At 41.6% G+C, this 27187-nt stretch overlaps 1 protein-coding gene and 4 non-coding genes across 5 annotated transcripts; 1 reads left to right on the forward strand and 4 right to left on the reverse strand.

The window, feature by feature from the left end:
• Positions 1-25361, reverse strand: kcnh6a (potassium voltage-gated channel, subfamily H (eag-related), member 6a). The gene is made up of 16 exons (XM_073494582.1): positions 25286-25361; positions 22396-22626; positions 19597-19746; positions 19136-19239; positions 18156-18465; positions 16949-17151; positions 6359-6802; positions 4956-5373; positions 4217-4416; positions 2825-3077; positions 2212-2405; positions 1956-2055; positions 1599-1877; positions 1197-1380; positions 453-660; positions 1-282 (listed from the first exon to the last, which is right to left on the reverse strand). Exons 1-16 carry the CDS (start codon positions 25359-25361, stop codon positions 1-3), a joined length of 3636 nt encoding a protein of 1211 aa, XP_073350683.1.
• On the forward strand, positions 1091-1162 carry trnac-gca (transfer RNA cysteine (anticodon GCA)). Its single transcript has one exon. It is a non-coding gene; the product is annotated as a tRNA-Cys (tRNA).
• Positions 3439-3510, reverse strand: trnac-gca (transfer RNA cysteine (anticodon GCA)). Its single transcript has one exon. It is a non-coding gene; the product is annotated as a tRNA-Cys (tRNA).
• Positions 4091-4162, reverse strand: trnac-gca (transfer RNA cysteine (anticodon GCA)). Its single transcript has one exon. It is a non-coding gene; the product is annotated as a tRNA-Cys (tRNA).
• trnac-gca (transfer RNA cysteine (anticodon GCA)) lies at positions 19789-19860 on the reverse strand. Its single transcript has one exon. It is a non-coding gene; the product is annotated as a tRNA-Cys (tRNA).
• Positions 25362-27187: the final 1826 nt, after the last annotated feature.

Consider the following 27187-nt stretch of genomic DNA (forward strand, 5'->3'; position numbering starts at 1 on the left):
CTAGCTGCCTGGCAAGACAGGGTCAGAAACATGCCTCTGGATCTCCTGCATCTCTGTGGAGGTCTCCAGGTGCTCGGGGAGGGAGGGGAAGCGCTGGCTGCCACATAGCAGTCCAGGAGGCTCTTGGGCTCCTGACAATTGAGGAGGGGTGAGGTCCACAGAGGGCAGACGTGGTGGGTCGGCATCCGGCGACATGGACATGGTGTCATCAGAGGCCACAGTGAGATGGATCCCGCTGGACAGGGAGTCCTTGGATTTGTGCTTGAAGTCAGAGTCCGGACTCTGAAAAGACAGACAGAAGAAATGAGCTTATTCACTTTCTTGCTGATTTAAGGATTGACAAACTGTTCACTTGGGTGTTGCTGGAATTAGTCCTATTAACATCTAAAAATTGATGTCCACAGAGTTGCAAACTTGGGATAACTTATAAGTCTGTAAACTGAACACAACACCTGTAGGAGTGAGGCAGTGCTGTCGATCTGGACCGGCTGGATTGGAGGGACCGTGTGGATTGTGGGTGCTCCTTTGCTGTACAGGGTGGTGGGGTGAGGCGGGTGAGGGCTGGGCGACACAGCACTGTAGGCTGGAGGCACAGGGGCCATCTGCCTCTGTAGGAGCTGCAGGATCACATTGATGTCTGCGGTCATACGGGTCTCCAGCCTTGGCAGCATAAAGAGAGATAACGACAAATATGACTTCAGGAATTTGATTTGATCTTTTTATGGAGTCTCTCATCTGCTTTTTCAAAAATGTCCACTAGGTTTCTCTCTTGCTCTCTCTACAGCATCTCTGTCACACACAAACATAAGCAGCAAGCAATTCAAAGGAGGCACGTACACGATTCACTTCACAGAGAATTTTTTCTACATTTTCAGTCTGACCTCTGACCCTTTCCTATCTTTGTTTGTCTCTCGTCCTTTCTCTCCTTCGTTTCTCTCATACATATGTAACACACATTAACACCTGTGAGCACATGGCCAGCTGGGAACTGATATGCAAACACAGCAGGAGAGGAGGGCGGAGCTCAAAGGTAAACATTAGTCGGTGAATGACAACAATGAAAACAAACACCCAGGTAACTTAACCAAGAGGGGGTATAGCTCAGTGGTAGAGCATTTGACTGCAGATCAAGAGGTCCCCGGTTCAAATCCGGGTGCCCCCTACTTTTAATCACATTTTGCTGTTGCATAACTCACCGGTTTAACTGGGACTGCAGCAGCTCCAGTCTGGATTCCAGCTCGCTGGGACGATCCTCGGCACAGGGTGGAGGGTGGAAACTGGCCCTGACCGATGAGGCTCGTCGCTGGCTCTCTGAGAACTGGCTGGCTCTGCGGCCTGGCCAGTAGCCGTACAGGCCTGACATGCTGATAGGGGCTGTTGCTGTGGAGAAGATGAGGAATTTTCCTTTTAATTTGAAATGCAAACTGTAAAAGAAACTGTACTCTAAAGATATAGTCTTTGCCATTTTCCAAATGGTACAATATAACATTTACATTTATTTTTTGTTGAATCTCTTGAGGTACTAAGGCTAAGGCTCAATGTGGTCTGTTGGAGGCTATTCAGGCATGACTGATGAAGGGCTTGTAAGTAGTTTTTACCTGAGTATGGTGTTCCTCCAGGTGGTGCCATCCCAGCTGAGGGTCCACTGTGAGGTAGGAGGTTGACCACTGTTGGGGGATAGTCTCTTGTGTCGCCCCCGGGGGGGTACAGCTCCCCTTTGCTGTGTCCCATGGGCTTCATTTCCTCATCACTAGACTGCGAACAGATACTACCACTGCTGCAGAGGTCTTCCCAGTGGGATTCTGCCATCGTGCCCTGGTGGTGGTTTGCCATCGGACAGGACTGATCTGGGTAGGAGTCTTCGCGGTCCATGCCGTCTGTGCAGACAAGACAATGTGGAGATTAGGCTGAACAGAAACATAAGGAAATGTGTAAAACCTTTAACCACCACTCACCTGGTCGGTTTCGACGACGCAGGGAGCTTCTCCGATGCCTTGTCCGCCGGTAGCCACATTCAGAGTCCCTGCCTGGGGTTGGCTGGTTTATTCTATCTGCCTGATACATATCAGCTTCAGTAATTCAGAAATACACACCACATTCGTCAAGCATAACATTTTTTTTGGATTGTCTTAAATCATTCTCTAATTTCTGTCTGTGATAACTACTTAGATGGTATTTATCTGTGTAACATCACCCTCCGGTGGCACTCACATCTCTCAGGTTGAAGGTGATTTCCAAATTATTCCAGAACATGTCAGCGAAGTCGGGATACATGTCCAGCACTTCCAGCAGATCATCTCTCAGGATCTTGTGGAGGTCGCAGTAGGTCAAAGCCCTGACATCAGCGCTGGATTTACCTGGCCTCCCGTACAGACTGATGGATTCACCGAAGATGTCGTTCTTTCCTACAGAAACCACAGACAAGCATAAATCAGTACAAGTCTGACCAAGTGAGCCAGCCACCACAAGTTGTAGTGAGAGTAGTTTACTGACAACATTTTGATGAACAAATTGTCCCCCTAAAACACAGCTGAAAAAGAAATGACCTATGCAGCTTGTATCAGACTGCTGGCCCTATTGATGATCAATGCCACAGTGGAATGGAAGTGGAGCTGTGCCCAAACACCTCTGGCAACACAACACACAAAGAAGTGTGAGTGTGTGTGTGTGTGTGTGTGTGTTGTGTGGAGCAAAGGGCGGTGAGAGTTTTGGCTGTCGCTTTGTGGGAACGAGATGAGTCGGGTGGAAGAGCAAACAAACACAAAAAAGTGACAAAAGAAAAAAAAGGACAACGTAAGCCGCTTTCACTGTCACTTTGGCTCACCTAGTATGGCCACCACCACATCGTCCCTTAGGATTTCTATAGAGCCTCTGGAAATGAAGTAGACGGCGGTGAGAATGTCCCCACTGTGGACCAGAGTGTCACCCGGCGGAGCATGGGTGGTCTTGAATCGCATGGCGAGAGCCCGCAGGCAACCTTTGTTGGCACCTCGAAAAGCTTTGCAGTTCTGCAGCAAGCTGCGGTTCAAGTGTAGGCAGATGTCAGCCTGCAGGCACTCAGGGAAACCCTTTAAAACCTGCAACAGAGGGCATCAGATGAATATACTGCAGGTTTTATTTGTAACTTTTCTTGCACGTATTTGTGCCATATTTTCTCAAAATGCAGATGAAAAAAGGAGTCTGAAAGGTACATAAAAATAAACTGGTTGGTGAAGGAAGGAGTGCAATGTGTCAGATTGATTCAGGCAGGACACAAAGGACAGTAGCTCCAAGTGATTATCTATTCTCACATTGAATTGGCAGGCGCTAATGCTGTTTCTCTGGCTACATCATGCTCTGGTGCTGTTGGCAGCCACAACTGAAGAAGCAATATGACGCACATCAGTGTAAACGAAATCTCCCAACACAGCAGAGACTCTTTAGATTGTTTGTATGAGAAGGGGGCACCCAGAGTTGAACTGGGGACCTCTTGATCTGCAGTCAAATGCTCTACCACTGAGCTATACCCCCTTTGAGGAACTTGGCCAGTGAAGATTTATTTGGACGAGACAGTTACATGTATGAATCCCAAAACCTCTTTCAAGTATAGGGGAAGAGATTTCATCGGAAGGTAAAGATGAAAAGAAAAAGATTTCTCATTCTGGCAGAAAATGTACTTGTAGTGCAACATAGAAAACCTGGGTTTCTGTTCATTTGAGCACAAGGTTACATGAAAGTTCACTGTGGGAAAACTGGGTCATTGCAGCGGGACAGAACAAGGCAAACAACCCATGTAGGTCAAACACAGAATATTAGAGGTACTGCAATGCTGCATATGAAGTCAAGAATAAGATATATTGAAAAAGAAAAAGAGAGAGAAGCTGTTTGTTTTTACCATCCTCTTTGGTGCCTAGAATTGTTTAGGTATGTTCTTACAATAGGAGCAATTGCATATATAGTCCTACAGCAGGAGCAAGTAGATGTTTGTAGTTTATAGAATTTATGCAGATATCAAACATTCACTCTTGGCTGCTCTTTGTATTTTTTCTTGCTGCATGTCAAGAACTCCCAGCCAGTTGTGGTTTGGGAGTATGTAGACAAGGTGAACTTCAGGGGGCACCCAGAGTTGAACTGGGGACCTCTTGATCTGCAGTCAAATGCTCTACCACTGAGCTATACCCCCTCTTCCACACAACTTTTAAGAGATGAAACAGTATTTTTTTTTTACATGACTTACAGCGTTCATGTCGATGCCATTGGTGTAGGACCAGGCATGTTGGAAGTACTCCTCCAGCCTCTGTCGCAGGCCTCCTGGGATCTGATGAAAACGGATGAACTCTTTGACCCGCAGCATCTGGGTGTGGTAGCGGGCCGTGCCTGAGTACAGTCTCTGAATGATGGCCGAAACGTTACCGAAGATACTGGCGTACATCAGAGCTGCACAGGACAGAGGACAGAAACAATGTGTGGTCCAGGATTTGATGGTACCAAAAGTAGTTGATTTACTGGTATAAGAGAGGCAACAGCATGCAACGACAACTCATTGTGGTCAGAGCATGCAGTTAGAAGAAATTCAGCAATTAAAACAAAATTCAGACGTTCATTTTACAAACATTAATTTGAAGGATGGATTTCAGATAGCTATTTTGGTCATTAGAAATACCAAGACTGTCCTCCAGATTTCTCTCAATCTCTCACAGTTTCTTTGGCCTAAATCTGTTTGCATGATCATCATGAACAAGGCTGTAAATAAGTCTTTTAAAGCTGTCTCACCTTAAGAAATATACAGTTTTTCATTCATTAAATTGTCTAATAATGTTTCTAATTTAAGACAGAAACATTCGACTACACCAGAATTTAAAGTATGATCATGAAGACGTGCAAAAATATTGGTATCTGGATATCAGCAAAAATCTAATATTGTGCACACTAAACAATAGCTGCTTTAGTGGATGTATTTTATTTGCTCTACTCACAGCCAATGAGCATGACACAGATGGAGAAGATCTTCTCCGGGTTGGTGTTAGGTGAGACGTTCCCAAAACCCACACTGGTCAGACTGCTGAAGGTGAAGTAGAGGGCTGTAACGTACTTGTCCTTGATGGAAGGGCCAGAGGCTTCATCACTGTCATTGTACTGTTTACCAATCTGCTCAGCCAGGTTGTCCAGCCAGCCGATCTTCATGCCTCCGATGCGGGCAGAGCCTGTGCGCTCCACGTTGCCGATGGCGTACCAGATACAGGCCAGCCAATGAGCGATGAGGGCAAAGGTGCACATGAGCAGGAAGAGGACGGCAGCTCCATATTCTGAGTAACGGTCCAACTTCCTGGCCACTCGTACCAACCTCAGCAGTCTGGCTGTTTTCAATAATCCAATCAGAGTGGTTGTCTGAGGCTGGCGGAGAGAGAACAGACTTCATGTTAGTGATATAGTGTAAAATAAGCTCAAACGAGTGATGTTGTCTGTTACTAAGATTTAAACTGACTTTGTGTGTGTTGCATGCAAAATATAAAAGCCCAGATCAAAATCCAACAACTCAAACCTTACACTCGATTACCCACACACCCACCACTAACATTTTACAGTCCCGAAAATGACAAATTTTCCCTCTGTAAGGGAACTCATCATACTTGTTGATTAAACTGGGGATCTGAAAGTTGGACCAATCTAAACTATGCAAAGACTTTTAGGCAACAAATGGATTTACTGTATCTCAAAACTCTGAATGTTGCTAATAACTGTTTAAAGTTGTTGTTTATCCAAAATCAACAATGGTTCTGTCACTACATGACCTCGTTTCTTGCTACCAGCAGCAACTTTTATTGTTCTCACTTTGTGAGTCTGTGTGTGTTTGATCGTGGCAAGCTGGAACTACCACTGAGGCGATGTGCAGTACCGTCACAACCGTCATCACAGCAAGTGTGATTTTATCCCAAGATGGTCTCCAGTTTACAATAAATTCAATAACCAATTTTTGGTCATCTTGGCGGACGGTACAGACAAAAAATTTAATTTGTGTCTTTTCAGTTTGCAGTTCTGAAGAGCTGTGGATGCTCTGCAAGTGGTGTCCTCCTCAAAACAGGGTAGATATCTCAGCAAAGCAGCTTGCAACCTTCTATTGTTTGTCCTACTTTGAATGTTTGAAGGATGATTAATGAGAGCCAGAGCCCTGCACACTTCTCAGTTACAATAGCATCTTACACTTCTGTAGTTTTACTGAACCTTAAAACGACACTGCTCACCAACAGACCCTTTTTCACAGCAGACGTTTTGACAAGTTGTTGCAGGAAAGGTTCTTTGTTATATGATGTTTGTGTTTTGGTTTGTTGTGAAAACGGTATATTTAGCTTTGTGAGACAACATTGGTGAAACCACTGACATCCACTGTCTTTCTCACCTCCTCGGACCCAGACCGGAATATGAGCAGATCGAAGGGGATGGCAGCCACGATGTCGATGAGGAACCAGCCCTTGAAGTAGTGCTGTGCGATGCGTCCCGGGTGGCTGACCACCTCGTCGTTGTGGTTGACATAGGTGGTCCTGAAGTTGATAAGGATGTCCACGATGAACATGACGTCCACCACCAGGTCCACCACGTTGAGCGGGTTGCAGGTGTAGCCGCAGGTTCTCCTCCGCTGTTCCTCCACCTCATTGAGGAGGAAGGCGGCCGAGTACGGTGTGAAGACGGCGGTGTAGATGACCAGCAGCAGGATGACCCAGTCCCACACCGCTTTGAAGGGGCTATAGTGAAGGATGGTCCATTTGTGGATGCGTGGGGCCTGAAGCTTGTACTCTGGTAGCACATCAGCACCAAGGGACAACACCTGAGGAGAGAAGGACAGGACGGTGGTGAGGATGTTAGAAATAATGGAGGAAGGATCCATAACTAGATGGATGAAGTGTGCTGTATAGAGACTGAGCTGAAAGGAAGGAATATTTTATAGAATTGCTTTCATTATTGTCTTTTTATTTGATTCTTTATCGTTTTTATTTGTGTTAATTGGCTTTCATGTAATGTAATATTTATTTCATTGTTTTTATTTGTAGCCTATTTAATTACTTAAATGTGATGTGATGTGGCTTTTATTGTTTTTGTTTGTATTTATTTGTCTTTTATGTGATGTTGTTACCTCTGCCAAAGAGGTTATGTGTTCACCGATGTCCGTTGCTTTGTTTTGTTTGTTGGTTGCTTGGTTTGTCAACAGGATTACACAATAATTACTGAACGGATTTCCACGAAACTCTGATGGAGGATCGGTCTCGACCCAGAACAGACTCCATGAGTGATTACAAAAGGGGACTGTTGGGCCTAGCGGAGGTATGCGCTCTACTGCCATTCTAGTTTTTATAGTTGGTATTGACATTGTGCATATTTGTGTGTGTGTGTGTGTGTTTTATTTAACTGTTTAGCTGAATCTGCTCTTATGTTTGTTTGGCTGAATATTTGACTTTTTAAAAATCATTATTATAATTATTATTATTATTACTACTACTAATTTACTAAAACAGGAATGAAAGGTTTTTGCGAGGTTTGTCCAGAGAATTTGCAACAAAAGTTGATCATTTTAGTCATTACTTACTCAAACTTTTGTTTTGGAAAACAACAGGCAAGACACTGTGGTTTCCAGTGATTTAACACAGAATGTTTCTCTCTACTCTCCTCCACAAAGCAGCCTCAGAAGAACAGTATTATGTTTTTATTTGATCATTTCTGAAATAATGGTACTTGAACTTCTGTGTTGTGCTGGAGGCCGGTCGTTGGTTTATGTTAGCGGACTCTTTATAAACTAAAGTGTGCTCTCTGTTAGCGGAGCTAAGAGCCACTGAGATGAGGCACTCGAGAACGTACATCAAGTCACATCCTTTGGACTGTGGCAGAAAACCTGACCACATCCTTCACAAAGAAATCCACAGTCCAGCACAGTGAAAACAACTTAAACAAATCATCCATAGGCTTGTTTTGCAAACCAAGAGAGACGGGGAAGATCTCAGTTTTCAAGTTCACTTAAATATAAATTGCTACACATTGTTACACAGAGCCCCTTCAAAGCAAAACTGTTTTTGTTGATCAATTATGCAGGAGTTGGGCGAAATGGAACAAACAAACAAAAAACAAAAACCAGGCATTATGCATTAAAGGATCAGTGCTGCTGAAGAATAAAAGAATTGTAGCGAAATAGTTTTAGGATGCAGAAAGTGTTAACTTGTTGCCACTAGCAGTAGCTCAGATCAGCATTGGTAGATCAAAAAGTAAACACTGAGACACGGCCTTCCCTTCTAATGGGAAGACAAAAGAAATCAGAGCCAAGCACTAGAAAGTGTGAGTTGTTCTCAACAAAACAGCAAGTCTGTCACTTCACTTCGAGGGAGGCAACACAAATATCCTGCATTAGTAGCTGCTGCACACACTATGTATTAATGCTTGTTTGTGGACAGTCGATGTCAAAGCCAATCAAGCATCAATGTTCAATTTGTGCCCCGAGGTAACTAAAAACTTCCTCCAATTCAGCGTTGCCACCACTCCCTGAATGATTTGTTGAACGGCATTAACAGGCAGCCCAACACAAAGCAGTAGGTTAACAGAGAGAGAGTCAGTAAAGCATTGAGTATTAAGATCCCACTGACCGGCACAACAATTAGAGCCTCTGTGTCCAGGCTCTCTTCCTGGTGCTCACCGCTGCAGCAGAGGAGAAGACTCCTCCACACCCTCTGCAGCCCTACCTGCCTCTTGTGTCGTGGCCATCTCCTGTCCTGCATCACTCTTGCAGAAAAACAACAGACTTATACAAAGACCACAAACTCAGCTCGAACAGCTTCTGTCCTCTACCCACAGTCACTAAACTGAGTCAGATCTCTAACTGCTGCTTTTAAAGGGCCCACTATGGCTTCACCTGCCACTGTTGCCCCCTGTGATGACACTTTTGTTGAGACCACGTGACCCCTCCTGCCAGCGTTCTGCTCAATTGTGAACCAGAATAAAGTGCCGGCATTGATTGGGCGCCATGCAGCACGAGTGATTTTACTTAGTTCTTGTTAACTGGCTGACTCTATGTGGCTGATTTAACATTCATAGTTTGAGTCTGAAACTCTCGTTTAACAAACTATCTATTTCTGATGACCCATTGCTGACCTCCACATCTACACCAAGTCACAAGCGCATGTAAAAAATCCTCCTTGTGCATTGTTGTCCTCCCGTAGCCTAACAAAACATCCAGTGGTTAGAACCTCATTTGCTTTTTTATTTGCATAAATATGGTCAGAGTCACAAAAGCTGGACCTGCGTGACCAGTAGGTGCAGTGCCTCCACAACACTCACATAGGAACCACAAGTAGTTCTTCAAAAAAAACCCAACTCCCCTCGCAAAAATGCTGTTTCTTTCCAGTTTCCCAGCTTACATGGAAACAGTCACTAGAAATAGTCTAATTGAAATGATCCTCAAGGACAAAGTACTATATCAAAAGGTTACTAAGTGCCTACCTGGCCATATTTGGTAAACAAAATGCAGGGTGGAAAAAATGAAGTTAGATCCTCTCAAGGAATACCCATAATAACTTAGTATATGTTTTTCATTATGGCATATAACCACAGGGATGTTGGCTTCTGCTCTAGCTCCATGAACCTGTTTTTTTTTTTTTATGAGCAAGAGAATACAGCATTTAGAAGCAATGTTATGGTTGGACATCACACAGGATTCACTTAGTTCTTCAACCTGTGTTATTCCTTTGTGTAGGCAACTGACCACAGCAGCTGAACAGATGTGAAAAGACAACGCAGTAATGAGAATGTAAACACACGAGCAAAAGTTCACTCATCCAAGAAATGTTAAGTTATTGATGTTGTCCGCTCTGTTTCATAATGACGACCAGCGAACAACTGCCATCACCAGTTTGCACGCAACAGCTCTCTGCCGCTTCTCTGACTTTATGATTAACACAGCCGGAGTTCACAGTTTCATGTGTATTAGACTGAAAAGACAGTTAAGGTGTGAGGTGCAAGGGAAGCTTAAAGACTGAACGAGATATAGAGCATAAAAGCAAAAGTAAAATATGTGAAACTAGAGCATTAAAAGTAGCTATTACAGTTTAGATACTCAATATTCATGATCATAAAATGGCAGGCAAGATTATGGATTGTATTTTATACTTTTTATTTTACTTTTAAATAACAACACAATGCAAAGCGCAAAATCTTTCACATGAAATTCAACTTTTCAGCCACTGCATCCTCCTCATCCTGTTTTATTCCGCTCTACACATAAACACAACACCCATTTCTGTATGTAAGAAACCCTAGTAACCCTTTTAGTAAACCTAAAAGCGGGGCAACTCAGATGCAAAATGTTATAAAAGCAAAATAAGATGAAGACTCTGCGCAAACTTTTTGAAAATAGACTGACATGACCTCGTCATACCAAGGTGACATGGCTGATGTTGCTCACCTGTGGAGCTACAGGAGATAAGCAGGAAGGGAAAGAGTGAGAGAAGAGGAGGAAAGATTCACAAATAGGGAAGTGGAGCTGAATAAAGAAGAGGAGAGTTTGAAGATAACCAGGGAGCTCAAAGTGACCCTAGTAGGGATTAGGTACTCACAGGCTGCAGTTTATGCTTGAAGCTCATGCTGAAGCGCACCACCACAGGGTAAACAAGAAGACTAAGAGACGACGTGAGAGACAGCGGGAGAAGGACCTCTGTCCATCCGTCTGTAACTCCCTCCCTCCAGCTCCCTCGTTCATCCTCCCTGCCTGTAGCCCAGCCCTCACCGCGGGATACGCTTTCAAACATTAAAAAAAATGATCATGTGGGTCATTGAATGACGGCACCGCCTCCTCCACTGGTGCTCAACAAGCAATAACTGCAGTCAAAGTAGGTCCTGCTTGACGTGACGAAAGACAGCTTGACTGCTATCAGGAGGAAACACTCAGGCTTTAACTGAACTTAAGATGCCAGAGCTTTACTTTAGCACTCTACTGTTCATTCTTCACTGTTTGTTTGCTATTTATAGGCAGCTTTATCTATGGTCGGTCAGTTTATTGGGATATAATTATGCAAATACTTATTACTGTATTTACATGCAATGTAAATTTATCTGTGTTTTTGTATTTTTTGCATGCCTATTGTCTGAAGGTTGACATAGATGAATGTATGACAATTTATGATGTGCTGTTTTTGAGTTACTATAAGTTAATTGCAGGTACAAAAAAAGGCAGATTAAATACAATCTGTCATTATTTTGTAAAAAAACAAAAACAAACTAGTGGATAGTTTTTTTGTTTTGTTTTTTACATTTTTGTGAAATCTCATAGGCAGAGAGACTCATTCTCACTCATTCATACCAGCCACCTAAGTAACCCTGATTTCTTTCATCAAGATCCATGCATTATTCACTAAGAAATTAACAAAAGTGTTTTTATCCGGATCTGCACTTAAAGTTAATGGGGACTATACTGGGCCGAGACCAATCCTCCGTCGAAGTTTTGTGAAAATCTGTTGTCTGTGAATAGGAGACAGTAGTTTTGTTGTGTAATCCTGCTGACAAACCAACCAACCAACAACCAACCAACCAAACATAATTACCTTGATGGACAACATTAATTGAGTTATCATATAAAGATATATATCATATATAAAAATGTACAGTATAAATATAAATATACAGGAAATGTCTTGTGTTCATCAATTTTGGTCAAACATGTCAGCACAACAAACATGAAGAAGCCTTGTTGCATTATGTTAATTGAGGCTGACATGTCTCCATGAGTGAGTCAATCGCCTATACGCAGAGTGTTGTTTGTATTGTAAGACCTATTCTGAAATTCTTAAATCTTGAATAATGCCCCACATAATATAAAATGAAAAACTTTAAAGAAAAAAAAAAAAAAATACTGAAACTGATAAAAATGTTAAAAAAAGAAAAAAACATTTTTACACAAACACGACTAAACTGAAAGGAACAAACCCACTGTGGAAACTAAATGAAACTAGACTAAACTGAAAACAAAAATTGAAAAAAAGTACAAAAAAACAAACAAAAATATAATAATTCTGAAAGTATATTGGAGGAGAGTCATGCGACCTGCTCAATGTATATGTATGAACTTGTAATGTCTAGTGACGGCTGCTCTCGAACACATAATTTGACCAGTGCAAATGTTTAGATGAGAATACTTTGTGAATATAAACCTGTTTAACCCTCACACCTCACACTGTGTACTCACACTCAAGCCCGCAAATCTTGAAAATCATGGTGCCACCTTTCAAAAACACAAATAAAACTACAGTGAATTCAAACTACATCCAGATTAATCTACAGTGTCCTGTCGTAAGCTGTTTCAAAGCCAGGGGGCACCACATAAACACACTTTTGCTTTTCCGAAACACACACACACACACAAACACACACACACAACTCGTTTCAGTGTGCTGGGGCTTTTCTACAGTTACCAGCCCGTCTTTTACAAGCTAGAGTCAAATCAATCACGCTGTGTGCTCCCTGTTATGCAGACTAATCAATATGGGCAAAGATCAATGACAACCTTCATTTCCCTTTCTGTAAGGTGCCAATCGAAATCCAATTATAAAGGCAGAAAAAAAAAGAAAACTTTCATTGTATAACAAAAAAGGCAACATATTTTTAAAGTAACACATAAACAACTTGGTAATTCTTCAGAAAAATTCCATCTGGTAATGTTGTTGACCACTGCTGCAGTTTGTTCCTATATGACAACAGCAATGATTACTGTGACCTCGAACCTGACCTGCAGGCTTTGTCATCTGATTGCAGCCCCACGACTGTGACACCACTGCGAGTCAGTTCCAGCTGTTTTAACAGGACGCAAAAACCCAAACTGGCACCAGCATGAAGGCAGCTAGAGGGGACTGCAGTGTGATTCAGAAAGCAGTTGGAGGTTTGACAGATGCACAGAGAGCATGGCCGTTGCCCTCCACTTCCATTAGCCCTACAGGCCAAGGTCACTGACAGCGTCAAGCCACCGAGTGCCGCTCAATAGCCTCACAGCCGCCGCCATTTTTATATAACTACATCTCGTCAGAACCCCTCTCCACTCTCACAGACAGCTTTAGAGACACTCTATGATCCCCACAAAAGCTCCACGCAGCCTACATCCTCATACTCAACAGTGAGTACACCCTTCCCCGTGCTGCCTAAATACCATCTGTACTGACATTACATACAGCAGATGCAGCAATATTTCAGGCTGGGAATAAAACACTCCTATATCAACTGACACAGTAAAGGTAGAAGTCGTGAAATTTTACCCACATATTTCAAACCCAAATGTTTTTTTTTTTGCTGCAATACAATATTGATTTTGTGTATTGTCGGAGAAAATCCACCTCCACTCAAAAATGATACATGTCCAGATCTTTCAAATGTATCTTATTAACAGGGAAAGTTTCTCTTTGGTTGTGTCACGTTAAAGGAGTGTACATACAAGCAGGATTTTGTAACGTCACAACTAATTTGGAAGCCAATCATGGTTCAAGATGTAACTTACGCAAGTGTGATGTGGAAACTTGTAGCCTCCAGTGCACAAACACAGAGACTGGAGAAATGTGATGTCCAGTATTTATATTTGCATATTTATAAAATCTGGCTTTTTTTAATGAGGGAAAAGGAGCAGATGTTGTTTTAAAAAATTGTCAACGAGATGATAGAACTTTTCCTGCTGAAAGAACATATCATCCAAAGCAGAATTTTCTTATACTGTAAAGAAGCTCTGTGCACAGGTGTTAAATCAAAGGACCTGTCTTAACCTGTTTTATACCTCTATTGTATTTGCAACTGTATTGTATTTTCACTCTTTTTTCTTTTCTTTTCTTTTCTTCTTTCCACTGTTAATCTTTTCAAAAGCCTCCCGTGGACAGGTGTTGTGCTTTGCACATCGCAGCACCGATGTAACTGTTATGTCCATGTCAAATAAATAAACTAACTAAAGTATCCTGGGTGCCATCTGGTGCTGGGTAAAACACAGTAAACCAGTAAAAAAAATATCAATATTGCAGCACACACCAGGATTCTAGTATAGACTTTACTTTCCTCATAACATAGTGAACTACGGCTTTCAAAAATTGCATTTCCATTACCATATGGAGATACAAAAAATGTCACTGAATTTGGTTTCCATCTACAATACAATCTACAATACTACTATTTTTTTTCTACCAGTCTGATATGTATCTTCATATATATTTATTGTACATTATGGAATTGTTTGCATTCTGTATAAACTCATCCTATCCATTGTGCGCTGGAATATTGTTGTGTCTACTGTTATTTTTTATATTTCTTAACAAATGTCTGGAGGAGATCCTGATCTTGAAACTCATGCACTGAAAAACTAAATAAATTCAGTCGATATCACACTACTACATAGAGAGTTTAATCTTTTTCAATGTCAAGCCCCAAGAAAATATATATCACAATCTGAGATTCATAAATTGCCACAACGCTGTTCCTCTATGTTATAAAAACAGATGCAGAAACAAGATGATTTGCACTGGAAAGAGCATATCTCAGTCCCTTGTTGTTCCAGAAAACAAGATTAAAAGACACAGCTCTGGGCTAAACTGTCAGTGAATAGGAGACAGACAGCTGCAATAACAACACACTACCTTCCAACAGAAACATAAAGTGTATCCCACACTCCTAACACAGAGGACGCTCACTTTTTAGCCAAACTTGTACACAATGTCAGCAGACTTGAGATAACGAGTCAAGTGTTCTGCCAGGCCGTTGACGAGGCCTTCTGTTCGTCCAGTCAGTTTTTCCAGGGCCACAGAAGCCACGTTGCTTCCGCATTGTGTACCGAGGCACAGCCGGCTGTCGATACCACTCTCCCTCCTGGTGTGAAGGAGTGAGATCTCACCACCACCGAAACAGCAACATTCAATCACAGAGCAGTCACACAGGGTGATATGATTGCATAAATAGCATGCAAATTGAGGACCTTTTAATAATAAACAGACGGGTTATCAGAATCTATGCAAGACTAATGCATAGGACATGTGTTGCTGTAGTTTAGCTGTGTGTTGTTAGCGCTATATTTTGTATATCCATTTTAAAACATTTGTACATTGTGTTCAAATGTTGTTGCAGTTATGTCAAATCAGACAAAACATGAATTTGGCAACCAACTAAAGAAAAACTTTTAAATATCAAAAATATACGTATATATACATTTTTCAGTCAAGAAGACAAGAAGTATTTATGAACAACAATGTAAAGTGCTTTACAACCAGCCTCCAGATCACTTGTTCCTTGGCCCAATTTACCACCAACTGTCATTGAAATCTGTTAAATGGTTTATGAGCTTTCCTGCTAAATAACAAACCATATCCCAAGCAAACACATAAACTGGGCCAAAAACATAACTCAATAAAACAATATCTCTTTGACTCTGACTGGTTGGAAAGAGAGTCCAGTGAACTTTGTGGAAGCCCCTCACATAAACTGGGTTAATGTGATGCATTAAGGGTGCACCACAGTGTCAGACTGCCGCCTCTGTGCTCTACCAAACAGGCAATTACGTGACATTTATGTTGTGAGTGTGTGCAGATGTTCAATGTAAATAAATATATTCGCTAAAGTACTACACTTTAAAAGCTACTTTGAATATTACCAGTTTATTACCAGTCTCTTATACTACTTTGTCTCCACTAAACGTCTAAATGTTGTTGTTAGTATTTCACAATCTACATCAAACTGCAAGTTACTTTTACATATTGAAATTTAATATTAAACCTAAAATGAGATTCTAAGATATGTAAAAAATTGAAAAAGAAAATCACTATCATTAATTATAATAGATTAATATTAACATGATGTCATATTTTTAGGAACACAGATAAACAAGTATGCGTCACTTTGACAAAACATTGTCTTTTAGACATTAATCAGGGTTTTACTGGTGTTTTCAAAGTGTGGAGGGGCATTAAATGCTTTAATTGATCTGAAAGTAGGAATAATCAAAACAATTATTTAATTATCCTCAATGGACTTTAACACTTGGATCGGGACCCTTACTCACAATTAGAACTCTAACTTTTAATATCTGAGCACATGGTACTGATAATAACTGTTAAATTTTACTGATTTTTATATGCAGAAACTTTTACAAGTATTTTTCCACTGCGGAAAAACTCCTGTGCGCGAGGTAACTGTGTGCCAAAATGTGCTCAAAGACACCGTGGTGTGATAACAGGTGGCTAATGAGCACGTTCTGCTGCTGCTGCCACCGATGTCACACCTCAGGTGAGATGCGAGATGATTCTTTCACACTTTCACCCTGTGACTGCAGATGTCTTTCAGTATCTTTTTCTGAACTATGTGCCGAGACAACAAGCGGAGGTGACAGTGTGGCGAAATGACACATTTCAGGAACCGCCAAAAACAGGTAAGAAAGAAAGCTAAACATGAGACTGAACTTGATTTAAGTTATTCAAAAACATCAATCCCACATTGCAAAAAATCCATTCAGTCATGACTAAATCCTGAAATAGCACTTTCATGAAACAAGCAAAAAATAAATCTCCAAATCAGTTAAGATTAAGAAGAAACATCACTGTTGATGTCAGAGTAATGATCCTTTTCATTGTCATGATGATATGAATACCTTTCTATAAAACTAGAGAAACTAGAAATAAGGACACTGAGAAGTGGATTCTCTCACCTCATGGGCAGAATTTGTCTCAAGAAAAATAAGTCACGTTACATTTTATCTGGTTGAAACTGACTTTTTCACATTATTTTCCATCACAATGATGGTCATTCGATGGCTGCAGGCACATCCATTACAAATTTTTCATCAGGCAAACAACAAGAACATTGAGCATTAGCTTTTTGATAGCAGCAATCCAGTCATTCAGCTCACAAACAAGCTCACACTCACGGTTTTTCGAAGCGCACGGAGAGAAAGAAAAATGGGATTCACATCTCACTTTTCTCGTCTTACCTGTGTGACCTGAGTGACCTTCTCGGTGACGTTCTGGGTTCGGTCTTTAATCTTGCTGGGTGCAATGATTTCAATTTCGGTGGGCGAAGGAGGTCTCATGCGGTCCGAGCTGAAGGTGAGAGTAACCTGAGGGATGCGGCTGATGGTCCTATGTCTCATCAGGTCTGAGTCCGACGTGGAGTTCAGAGCACTGGGCTTCAGATCTGCAACAAAGACCAGCGACATCAGCAATTAAAAACAAGGACATTTATGAATGGTAGTGAGATGTGAGAAAAAACAAACTAGACCAAAATAAAAAACTAATATCCAAAAATTAATGTGACTCATTTGCGATGATGATGTACTTCCATCCACTCTTTCTTGTACTCAACAAGAGAATCAGGACAGACTGCAATCAGACTACATTTCGCCTCGGTCTCAAAGACACAGACGGACACAAAAAGATGGTGAAAGTGAAAGAAAATGTAACAGACAGAGTGAGAGTCCAGAGTATGATTGGAACCTGTATCCTGCACAAAAAGATGATTTCCTCACAAAGTATTTCCCCTGAGAGAAGAGGGACACACACAAACACACAAACACACACAATCAGACACACACAAACAGGCAGGGGGATTGATTAGTGTGTCTCTGCTGGAACAACCATCAGGCGGCTGTAAGTGCTATTTCTGGCTTTTCTTGTCTGACAGAAAAGTTTTTTTACTGATTCGTGATGAAAAATCTGTTAAGGGCTGCTTGTTGTTTTTGTTGCCTGTACATTATCTTCTTTATATCTGTTTTTTGTGTTGCCATGGTACAAACTTCCTTCTGATTGGCTGGCAGGTGTGTTAAGATCATATTACAGGACAACTTGGGGTGCAGCTACGCAGGGTTAAGATGACAGCCATGACCTGCAACGTCCACGGTTCAGTCCAGCTTTGTCTCATGAGGTTTATGATATGAATGTATGGTGACTTATGTACATCCCATTGATAAGCATATGTGTATCAGACATACATGGACATAAATCCTGTATATGTGGTTCACATAGTTTCATATATCAGATGTATGTATAATGGGCCATTAGAGGTTGCTTTTGGGCCGTTGACTGCCAACTGAATAGGCTGGACTTAGTGTAAGAAACTCCTTTTCTGCTACTACAAGTAATTCTATATTTGAACCATGAATTCCCTCTGAAACGCTCGCAGTGTCCCAGTCAGACACTCACTGCTGTTGGTTCGGGCGTCTCCAGGTCGACTGCTCCATTCCGCCCTCATGCCATCGATGTCGTCCAGTGACGAGGCGCGTCGGAGGCTGCGGACGCTATCTCGAGAACAACTTCGAGGTAAGGTTCCCCTAGGGAAGCCAATGCCTGGGTCCAGCCGGTCGGTCAGCAGGGAGCGCTGCTTGGTGGAGGACTGGGCTGCGGGGGAGGGAGGATCCAGGTCCTGTTCTATCAGAGCCTCCGTCTCAGACTGCATGCAACTCTCTTTGGATGGGATCCGAAACTCCTTGAGAGGGACTTCCTCGCTGTTTGGCTGTGAAAGACAGAAAGCAGGAGCCCATGTCTCAAGTGTACAAATGACCATTTCTCAGAAAAAGGGTATTTGTCAGCAGTATTCGTGAAATTTTGCTGTGTCTTGCATATCAAGGCAGCCAAACTTATAGCACATAAAGTAAACCTGAAAGAGAAAAGAATGTTTAATTCCTGCCAAAGAGTCCCACAATGCACATTAGCTGGACTTGGCCTGATACAGTTCCGGTGTCAGGTATGAATACTGTCACAAGAAGTCATTCATCAAAAACACAAGAGAAGTCTAAACAGAAGTGAGAGGAGACTCTGAGAAGAGAAAGATGAACTCAACCTGGGTTGATTTTTTTCCTCCACATTCTTCCTTTTCTCTGTCTTTTGGGCAGAGAAATCAGTCTTAGAAATTTAAACAAATCCTGCTGCTTTTTGAAGCAGCAAACATGAAACTGCACAGTGCATATTTAATAGTTGGAATTACAAAAGCCTAAAACGAAAGGGTTTGTTGTCTCTAGATAATTTGAGTGCAGGTTGTTTTTTGTTTTGTGCTCTTCATGCATGTGTGAAGAACAGTGAAGTCAGTGCAGTGAGGTGGTTGCGCAAACAGTAATCCAAAAATGGAAAAAAAAATGGAAAGGCCACACATAGAATGCAGTTTTATTTTTTGAATACCACCTCACCTGCAGGTAGTCCACGACCACTCCTTCAAACTGATCTTTGGAAAGTGAAGGTCGTCGCATGGACCGCAGCACCGGCAGCCTCATCTTCAACCTGCGGTTCTGACCTGAGTGGAAAACTCTGTGTTTAGTTCAGCCATTATCAGAAATATATATATTTTTTTTACTGCATTAAAGAGAACATTGAAAATGCTAGCTGAGAGTGTTTGCCAGCGGGTAATTTCTACTATGTCCATGACTGGAAACTACAACCATGGCATAGCTATTAATTAAAATGCCAGCGCTGACAACTATCATGACATGTGACATAAATCAATGGAGAAAATAAAAATAGTTACATATGAGCAAACAGTAATTAGCAAATATTTTACAGTTGGAAAAATCACGTCATTTGATCTCAGGAACACAGAAAGACTCAGCTTGAATGGATAACATGCAGGCAAGGCATAAGAGAAAGGCTTTACAGTAAATCCATCCTTGGGCGACTCTGTGCTTGAGGCCTGATTTCTTGAGAGAACGATCAATCAGCTCCTGGAAGTCGAGGATGAACATGATGACGATTCCCTCCTCGTTTTTTACGGGGACAACGTCCACCAGGCACGGTCTGCAGGTCCCTTCAGACACAGAAAGAGAAAAAGAAATAAAGACAGAAAAACAGGGGGCATCCGGATTTGAACCGGGGACCTCTTGATCTGCAGTCAAATGCTCTACCACTGAGCTATACCCCCTCATACCAGCAACTTTTCTGCCACCTGATTATTTTTGTCATGTATTTGAGGAAGGTCAGAAGGACACCACAGGAGGGAGAGGAAGCAAGGGAGAAAGAAAGAAAGAAAGAAAGGAATACAGAAAGAAAGAAAAAAGAAAGAAATACAGAAATACAGAAATACAGAAAGAAAGAAAGAAAGAAAGAAAGAAAGAAAGAAAGAAAGAAAGAAAGAAGAGAATAGGAGCGACTGATTTCAAACAGTGAAAGCTAAAAAAGGCAAAATGAGCAACACTTCCGTCAGGTCTAACTTCAGTCTGCAATCAGTGTGAGCTAAAATTAGAAACAGGGGAGAGAGCAGATCACACACGCAAACACACACATGTCCACACACACACATTGTGTGCTGCCTGCATTCAGTCCCATTCACACATTCATTCTGAGAAAACCCTGACAGGAATTCAGGCTGGAGGTAAAGAAATAAAAAACAGCCGGTGAGACCAGCCGATTTGTTCTGAATCACTTTTTTCTGCGTGTTCAGTCGGGGAGCACAGTGGGAAGCGGGAGATAAAACAAATAGATGCTTAGAGGATTTGAGCTGGCATGCTGATCGCATTTCCATGACAACAGCTCTCTGCAGACTGTACGCCCCATGCCCAAATGTCCAAAACAAACAAAAGACACATGTCTGTGTATGTAAGTAGACAGTAAATTTATCTGTGTTTATGGTGGACGACTGTAATCGTCCTGAGCTTGGCGTACTTGCTTGCCTCCATTATGTGTTTCTGCCTCAGTGCCAGTGTGCATGTGACAGATAGATGGGTGAAGAAGGAACTAAAAGGTTGCAGGTGACAGAGACCAAAGAGGCAACAGATCAGTCTGGTAGCATTTATAGCAAGTCAGAGAGTTGAGAGGAAATTAAGGTTTAAAAGGAGAGAACGTTCATTAAAATGCCATCCGATAAATTACAGGTCAGAATTTTAAATGCCTGTCTTGCTGTGTTATTTCTTTCAGTTCTTTCACTCAGTTCTCTCATAACAGTTTAGATATCATGATCTCCAAGTCTCTATACTTTTCATGTTTTCTTTCCTCCCCATCTGTGATAATCATATATTTTGTTTGCACATGACTTCTCAACAATCTGATAAATAGTAAGGAGAAGATTGTTGAGCTAGAGGGGTAAAATAAAAGGGATTAAGGTTATACAAACAAACCAATATGGTGAGAAGAGATTAAGATGCGGATGTTGCCTGCTTGGTCTCGTTGAGATGGTGACTCAGTGCAGAAAATAATACACTACGTGATTTAAAGCCTGATTTTAACAACCCTGCTTTGGCCATGATGGCTGTTTTTCAAGATCATGGAGAGTCTTAGTGGTCTGCAAAAATCATGGCAGGCCACTGTAAATGGTCGCCACACACGGAGGTGCGAGATTTAGATCTTTTTTATTCCTGTTCAGTTGTGTTTGGAATCTACACTACTACAATCTGGGAAAATCTTATTATTATTATACCTCTAATACTTGTCGGCAGATCTTAATCTTGATTGACACTGTCACTTTACACCTGAGTGATTGTTATTAAAACAGATCGAAGGGCCTTTAATGAAAATCAGTATTTGTTTTTGCTAGCGGGATGGGTTTATGGATGGTAACGACAGTCAGTTGGTCCACCACTGAAATATCTCCTCAGCTATTAGGCTTTGTCTTTGAGTGAAATGTCAGCTGGATGGATGCCACGAATACTTGATGCCTTGTCGTAAGTTTGTGTACTTACTAATTACTAATTGGAGCGTGGATACGCGACCCGAAGAAATTTACAAATGATGTCCAAGTTTTGGGCTAGGTTCCAAACGCATTACCTCTCAAACATCAACATGCTTGTATTGTCTTTCTAACCATGGAAACATGCTCATATTAGCTCAACTCTGTGCCAACCTAAAACAGCTGCTAACGTGAACAGACTCTAGACCTGTTTATAATGAAGTCGTCTTTGGTAGACGAAACAACATTAACTCATAATAGCCAGAAATATATTTCGGACTATGCTCCATCTTTATTATCTGCCATCATCCAATATATTTAGATATATTCAAAACAGGGAAACTTCATCCTGCAACGTCAGAAACAGTATTTTGTACCACAAAGTTTACATACAAACCTTTAAAAATCTTTCGGGCTTAGATAATTTAAGTTGATTTAACATTCAGCCTTAGATGTAATAAATTCCCTCAATTTACAATGTGTAATCTAAAACCTAAAATGTTCCCACAGAGCACAGGGGAAAACAAGTTATTATCACTTTCCCCCATCCTTATTCAACACATGAAGAGCAGTGACTAGTCAGATGTTTTTTAAATGGCAGAAATAGGAGCAAATGATAGTACATAGTGGAACACATGGATGAGTATGGTGACTGTGTTTTAATGACAGTCAAGCTGTCCAATAATCCAGACTTTGTGATGGCCAGAAGGCTCCTTCCCAGGGATCTGAGGTTGCAAACAGGTCATCATCCTCATCTATGTAGTTCACCTTTCCTCTCCTGCCCTCGTGCCTCACCTTCCTTAGCGTAGTAGAGGATCTCCACCTTGCGCTCCTCAGAGCCAAGCAGGGCCTGTGCCAGCTGGGCCAGAGCACTCTTCATGGTACCAGGTCCCACCAAGAACTGGCAGGTACAGGACTGTTGCATGATCTCCGCCCTGGCAAAACCAAACATCTGGCAGAAGCCCTCGTTGCAGTAGATGATGCCACAGTTCTTCATCTGGGCGTTGGCGATCAGGAACTTGCGATCTAAAGGACAGAAGATGCAGAGTTTCATATTCAAGTATAAAAAGGTAGAAAATATTGAGTGGATATAAATACAGTGACTGTGAGTTGAAGTTACAAAGTAGGCACATATAAAAAACGAAGTTGTTAAAATGTGTTTCGTGCTTGAATATTACATGATCATAGTCACACTCTGTTCTTCAATCAGTTTTGATGGAATATGTACTTAGGCCTACTACTTTTTAAAATTGATTACATTAGATTGATCAAATTCTTTAGGGTATTTACGACAGTTATACACACTCTGTTTGATTTAATAAAATACGCTTCAGTACAAGTGTTCAGAATCTCCTGCATGGCCACTCGACAATCAGCTGAAGTGGAAGTAATGAAGTCCACCTTTTCATGGTGCTAATGTTATTAGTGTCACAGTTTTTCCCAGAGGACTGAAGTGGAACAGGTGGGCACTTCAGCATAATAACGTCTGTGGCGTCACGCCGGCTCTAATGTAACTAGAGGGAATTTAAGAGATGTTGACGTCTGTCGTGATTAGCCCGAAGATTTTACCTGACATTTGAAAATTAAACTGTAATTATCCATGTGTTTGCAATGGGTTTTGATTATTTGCCCCGATTCTTTTACTGCTACAATATGTTACTGTCTATATCTTCTGCAAAAATGTTCTTATTTTGTCGTCTCTATTTACGAGAATACGACACTTTTCACTTTCTTGTTTAATATATTTTAATCTACTTCAGTTCTTGAGGAGAATGCTGCAACACTGTTTTGCAGTAAAGATCCAGAAATGTTTTGTGAACTACAAAACTTCACCCCATCAGCATGGGGTTAACTACATTTTCATTTTTGGGAGAACTACTCCTTTAAAAAGCATTTCCACATATATTGAATTTATTTAGGTGTCCCACCCAAATATTTCTGCCACAAAATCTTTTTTTTTTCACACGTGCATCTTACATTCAACAGACTGCTTGGAATTACTATGGAAACTATTGGGCGAAAATACTTGCAGCGCTGTTAAGCAATGGACTGGTGTGTCTTTCAAACCAGCACATGACCCTTTTTAGATGGTCAACCACCACCAATAAACTCCCATCCTTTGGGAAACACTGTGGCTGTACAGTGTCAGGTGGAAACTGGGCTCCAATAATGGTTTTTCCTGCAATGTCAAACCTTTTGATGCTAAGTATCTCTGAGTTACTCTGCACCCAGAAAAATCCTTAATAGTAATTCAAAGCTCATATACCGTCCAGTTATTGATGGTTGGAATGTGCGTGCCTCGGCCACTACGCCAAAACATTGTCCACCACGAAAATGAATCAGGACAGTTTTGTTTGAAAGCTGCTAATGGAGGAGTTCAATGAGCTGAATGACAAATACATACATGTCCTCTGCAACATCTGACAGGACCTTTTATTATCCTGTGGTGGAACTGGGTTAAACAGCTCTCCCACACAGATGAGCGAAGGGGACTCTGGGCGAGCTCCTCTGGTGTGTGGAAAGCACATCCTGTCCAAAGTCATAATGTGGGGCTCAAAGCGGAAACACTGATCGTCACACCGTTGCTTAGCAGCACCGCTGTGGCACGTGCACTCACCTGGCCGTGCACGCACATGTGGCTGCGCATGCACACATACACACACAGACAGAGGCCGTACATAATAGAGCGTTTGTTAAAGGAGCTCCATAGATTAAAGCAGTATTGGTATCAACGCTAATCAGACTAAAACTTATTGAGAGTTGAAGTTTTTCTCCGTGTTTGGTCACTATGTGAGGAAATCAGGGTTATTTTAAGTCTGACACATTAAACACACTGTGAGTTGTCCATAGTGAGGTACAAAAGGAAACGTACCAGGGCGAAATATGAAAAACTGACTTGAAAGGGAGACAGAAAAGTGGACTATGTTTATCATACTCTACCTGATATAGGCTATTATGCTTTGCCACTTTTCAGAACGAGAATTTAAAGGAGGAAAATGTAGATTATTCCAGATGAAGATAAAAGTGAACCCCACGGGTCAAAAGAAGACATCAAACGCAACATCCGTCTTTTATCACAAGCCTTAGTGGGCCCTAAGTGAGCATGGATGCCTCTTTGCTGCCAGTGGAACATGTGAGCTAATGGAACATAATGTCATGACATCAGGTGAGCGCTCGCGGACAAACACACATGCAGGTGCAATAACCCTAAAACATAAAAGCAGCCGGCGCAGGGATGCCAACATCACTGATACGAATTAGATAAGATACTTCAGAAAAGCTTGTCAGTCTGCCAAAGCGTCTAAAAATCCAGTCATGTGTGATAAATGAAGGCTGCATGATGAGGCTGGGGCTGTGACCTTTTTGTGACTGACACTATAGTGTGATTAAGGAAGAAATTAACAAATTAATAAGATTAATAAGATGACAGAAACTCCTTCTCTCAGAGGCATCATCCCCCCTTTTAACACAGGCTTTAGCTAATGGAAGATAAACTAAACAAAATTATCTGTACACACTTTCTGTGCACAAATATTTGGATCTGCCTTCTTTGTCAGATAGCTTAAAAGCATTTAACACACATGACATCCCTCAGCACTATTTAACTTATGGTGTTTAACAATAGCCACACAGTGAGTGTTTCAAACCTGCTTCGTGTGTGTTTTATAATCACATGTGTACTTACTTTGCTCGTCGAATTTCCTGATGATAGTGTCCAGGTAGGTGTTCTGGAGCGCAACATGACCGCGTCTCACAGGCATTTTGGTGCTGAGAGAGAAGACTTCTCCGACACATTAATAGTTTAAATAAATTTTTTTTAAAAATTAAAATAAATAGAAAATAGAAAAACGGCTCTGAAGTGGCACCCGTGTAGAAAACAGTGTTGGAGGACGAGCGTCAGAAGCAGCTTTTGATTCCCCTCGCAGGCTGCCGCTGATGGTGAGGGATGAAGCGCTGGAGGATGATGGAGGGGAGGTCTGGTTGCCAGGGCGATGGTAGATGCAGGATGTTGCACGCTGATATTGTGGAGGAGAAAAAAAAAAGTACACTAGGATGCTGCAAAAGCCATTTCCAACAACACTTGACCTTCACAAAGAAAAAAAACCAGCTCATAAACCGGTTTCCAACGATTTGGCGTCCTGTACTCAGTGAAGGGAAGCTGATTGGGAAGATGAAGTTGGGAATAAAAGCTGACAAGCGCAGGATCTCTCGGTTTGTTTTACAATCGCAGTTTTTCTCCCTCAAGTTTGGACACTGCGCGATAAGGACATCGGAGAAGACGCTCCTATCAGGCAGATCCACTGCCCTTCCACCTCCCCCAGAGTCGACAAGAGCGGCTGTCAGGAGCGCCAAGTCAGTATGTGTTAAACAGGACGAGAACGGAAGTAAAATGTGACAGATTTCCAAAATAAAGGCAAAAGAATTTCTTCATTTTTCTCTGAAAAATGCCTTTGATTGTTTGTTGGTTGGTTTGTCAGCAGGATTACAGAAAAACTACCGAATGGATATCCATGATACTTGGATGGAGGATGGGTCTTTTTTTGGGGGGAGTCTTTTTTTTTTTTAACATTGCAAAATAAAGCATTTTTCATCATTTCTGTAGATTTCTCTTGCTCATAATGCATTGATCTTGATGGAAAAAAATCAGGCGTTTTGGGATCGCTGCCGGTATCTGTGAGTGAGTACAAAAGGGGATTGTTGGGCCTCGGTGGAGGTATGCACTCTACTGGGTGCCATTCTACTTTGTTGCCCTCAAAATCTTTCCCATGTTTTTCTGTCATAATCATTATATGTTAGAGCAGCAACCTCACATTTCAAAATACAATGCGTGTCGTATATCTCAATATCTCAAATGTCCTCATTTAATAACAAAAATCAGGTGCAAGGACTTGGGGGGGCACTAAATTTAGAGGTATGTTGGGATTTGAAGACAGAGTATGTCTTAATAATGGATTGTTTTATTTTGAAATCCATATCTTAAAGTTCTGTTTAGTGTATTGTAGATGACTTGACAGTGGTCTGACACTGATAGAGTGCAGACCCTCATCAGTCTACTGTGGTTCACTCGACATCACAAGTCTCTGAGCTCAAAATAGCAGCATCCTCTCCCCCAGTGGCTGCCATCACACTCCTGGAGTATTGTACTTTAGTCATGATAAGCTTTGAGTGGCACTGGTTTGTGTATGGTTTTGCGTGTGTGTTCTTTCAGTGGGGTAAAAAAAGACACTGGGCTAAATCACAACATGCTGATGACCTGGATTGGTGCAACTAAAGCAGAAGTAAAAACATTAAAAATGAAAACAAAACATGGTTTTAAAGTCTGGTGAGGAGTGTCTCTGCTTTTTACAAGCGTGGAAGCTTCCAGTCTGGATTTTATAGAAGCACAGCAAGACGTGCAAACTGCAGGGTCACGTCTTTGTCTGAAGCACAATTGTGATGATGTGAATTCAGGCCTTTTAAAAATAGCAAAAAACATCTTAATTTGTTTAGTTTTTTTCCTGGAATCTAGTTCTCGTTTTATGATTTATGATGATAACAGGACTCAAGCTTCTCCCTGAACCCAAAGAGAAGACACTTGGCTGGCAGC

This window comes from Pagrus major, chromosome 23 (assembly GCF_040436345.1).
Source record: "Pagrus major chromosome 23, Pma_NU_1.0".
NCBI lineage: Eukaryota > Metazoa > Chordata > Actinopteri > Spariformes > Sparidae > Pagrus > Pagrus major.

Bases quoted from the DNA above. Each gene is read 5' to 3' on its own strand.
- kcnh6a (XM_073494582.1), bottom strand. From the start codon at position 25,361: ATGCCTGTGAGACGCGGTCATGTTGCGCTCCAGAACACCTACCTGGAC. The intron at 18,466-19,135 runs GTGAGGTGGTAT...TGTCTTTCACAG, and splicing joins TGGTCGTGGACTACCTGCAG to CCAAACAGCGAGGAAGTCCC. The intron at 17,152-18,155 runs GTGAGTGTCTGA...TCTTTGTTGCAG, and splicing joins AGACGCCCGAACCAACAGCA to ATCTGAAGCCCAGTGCTCTG.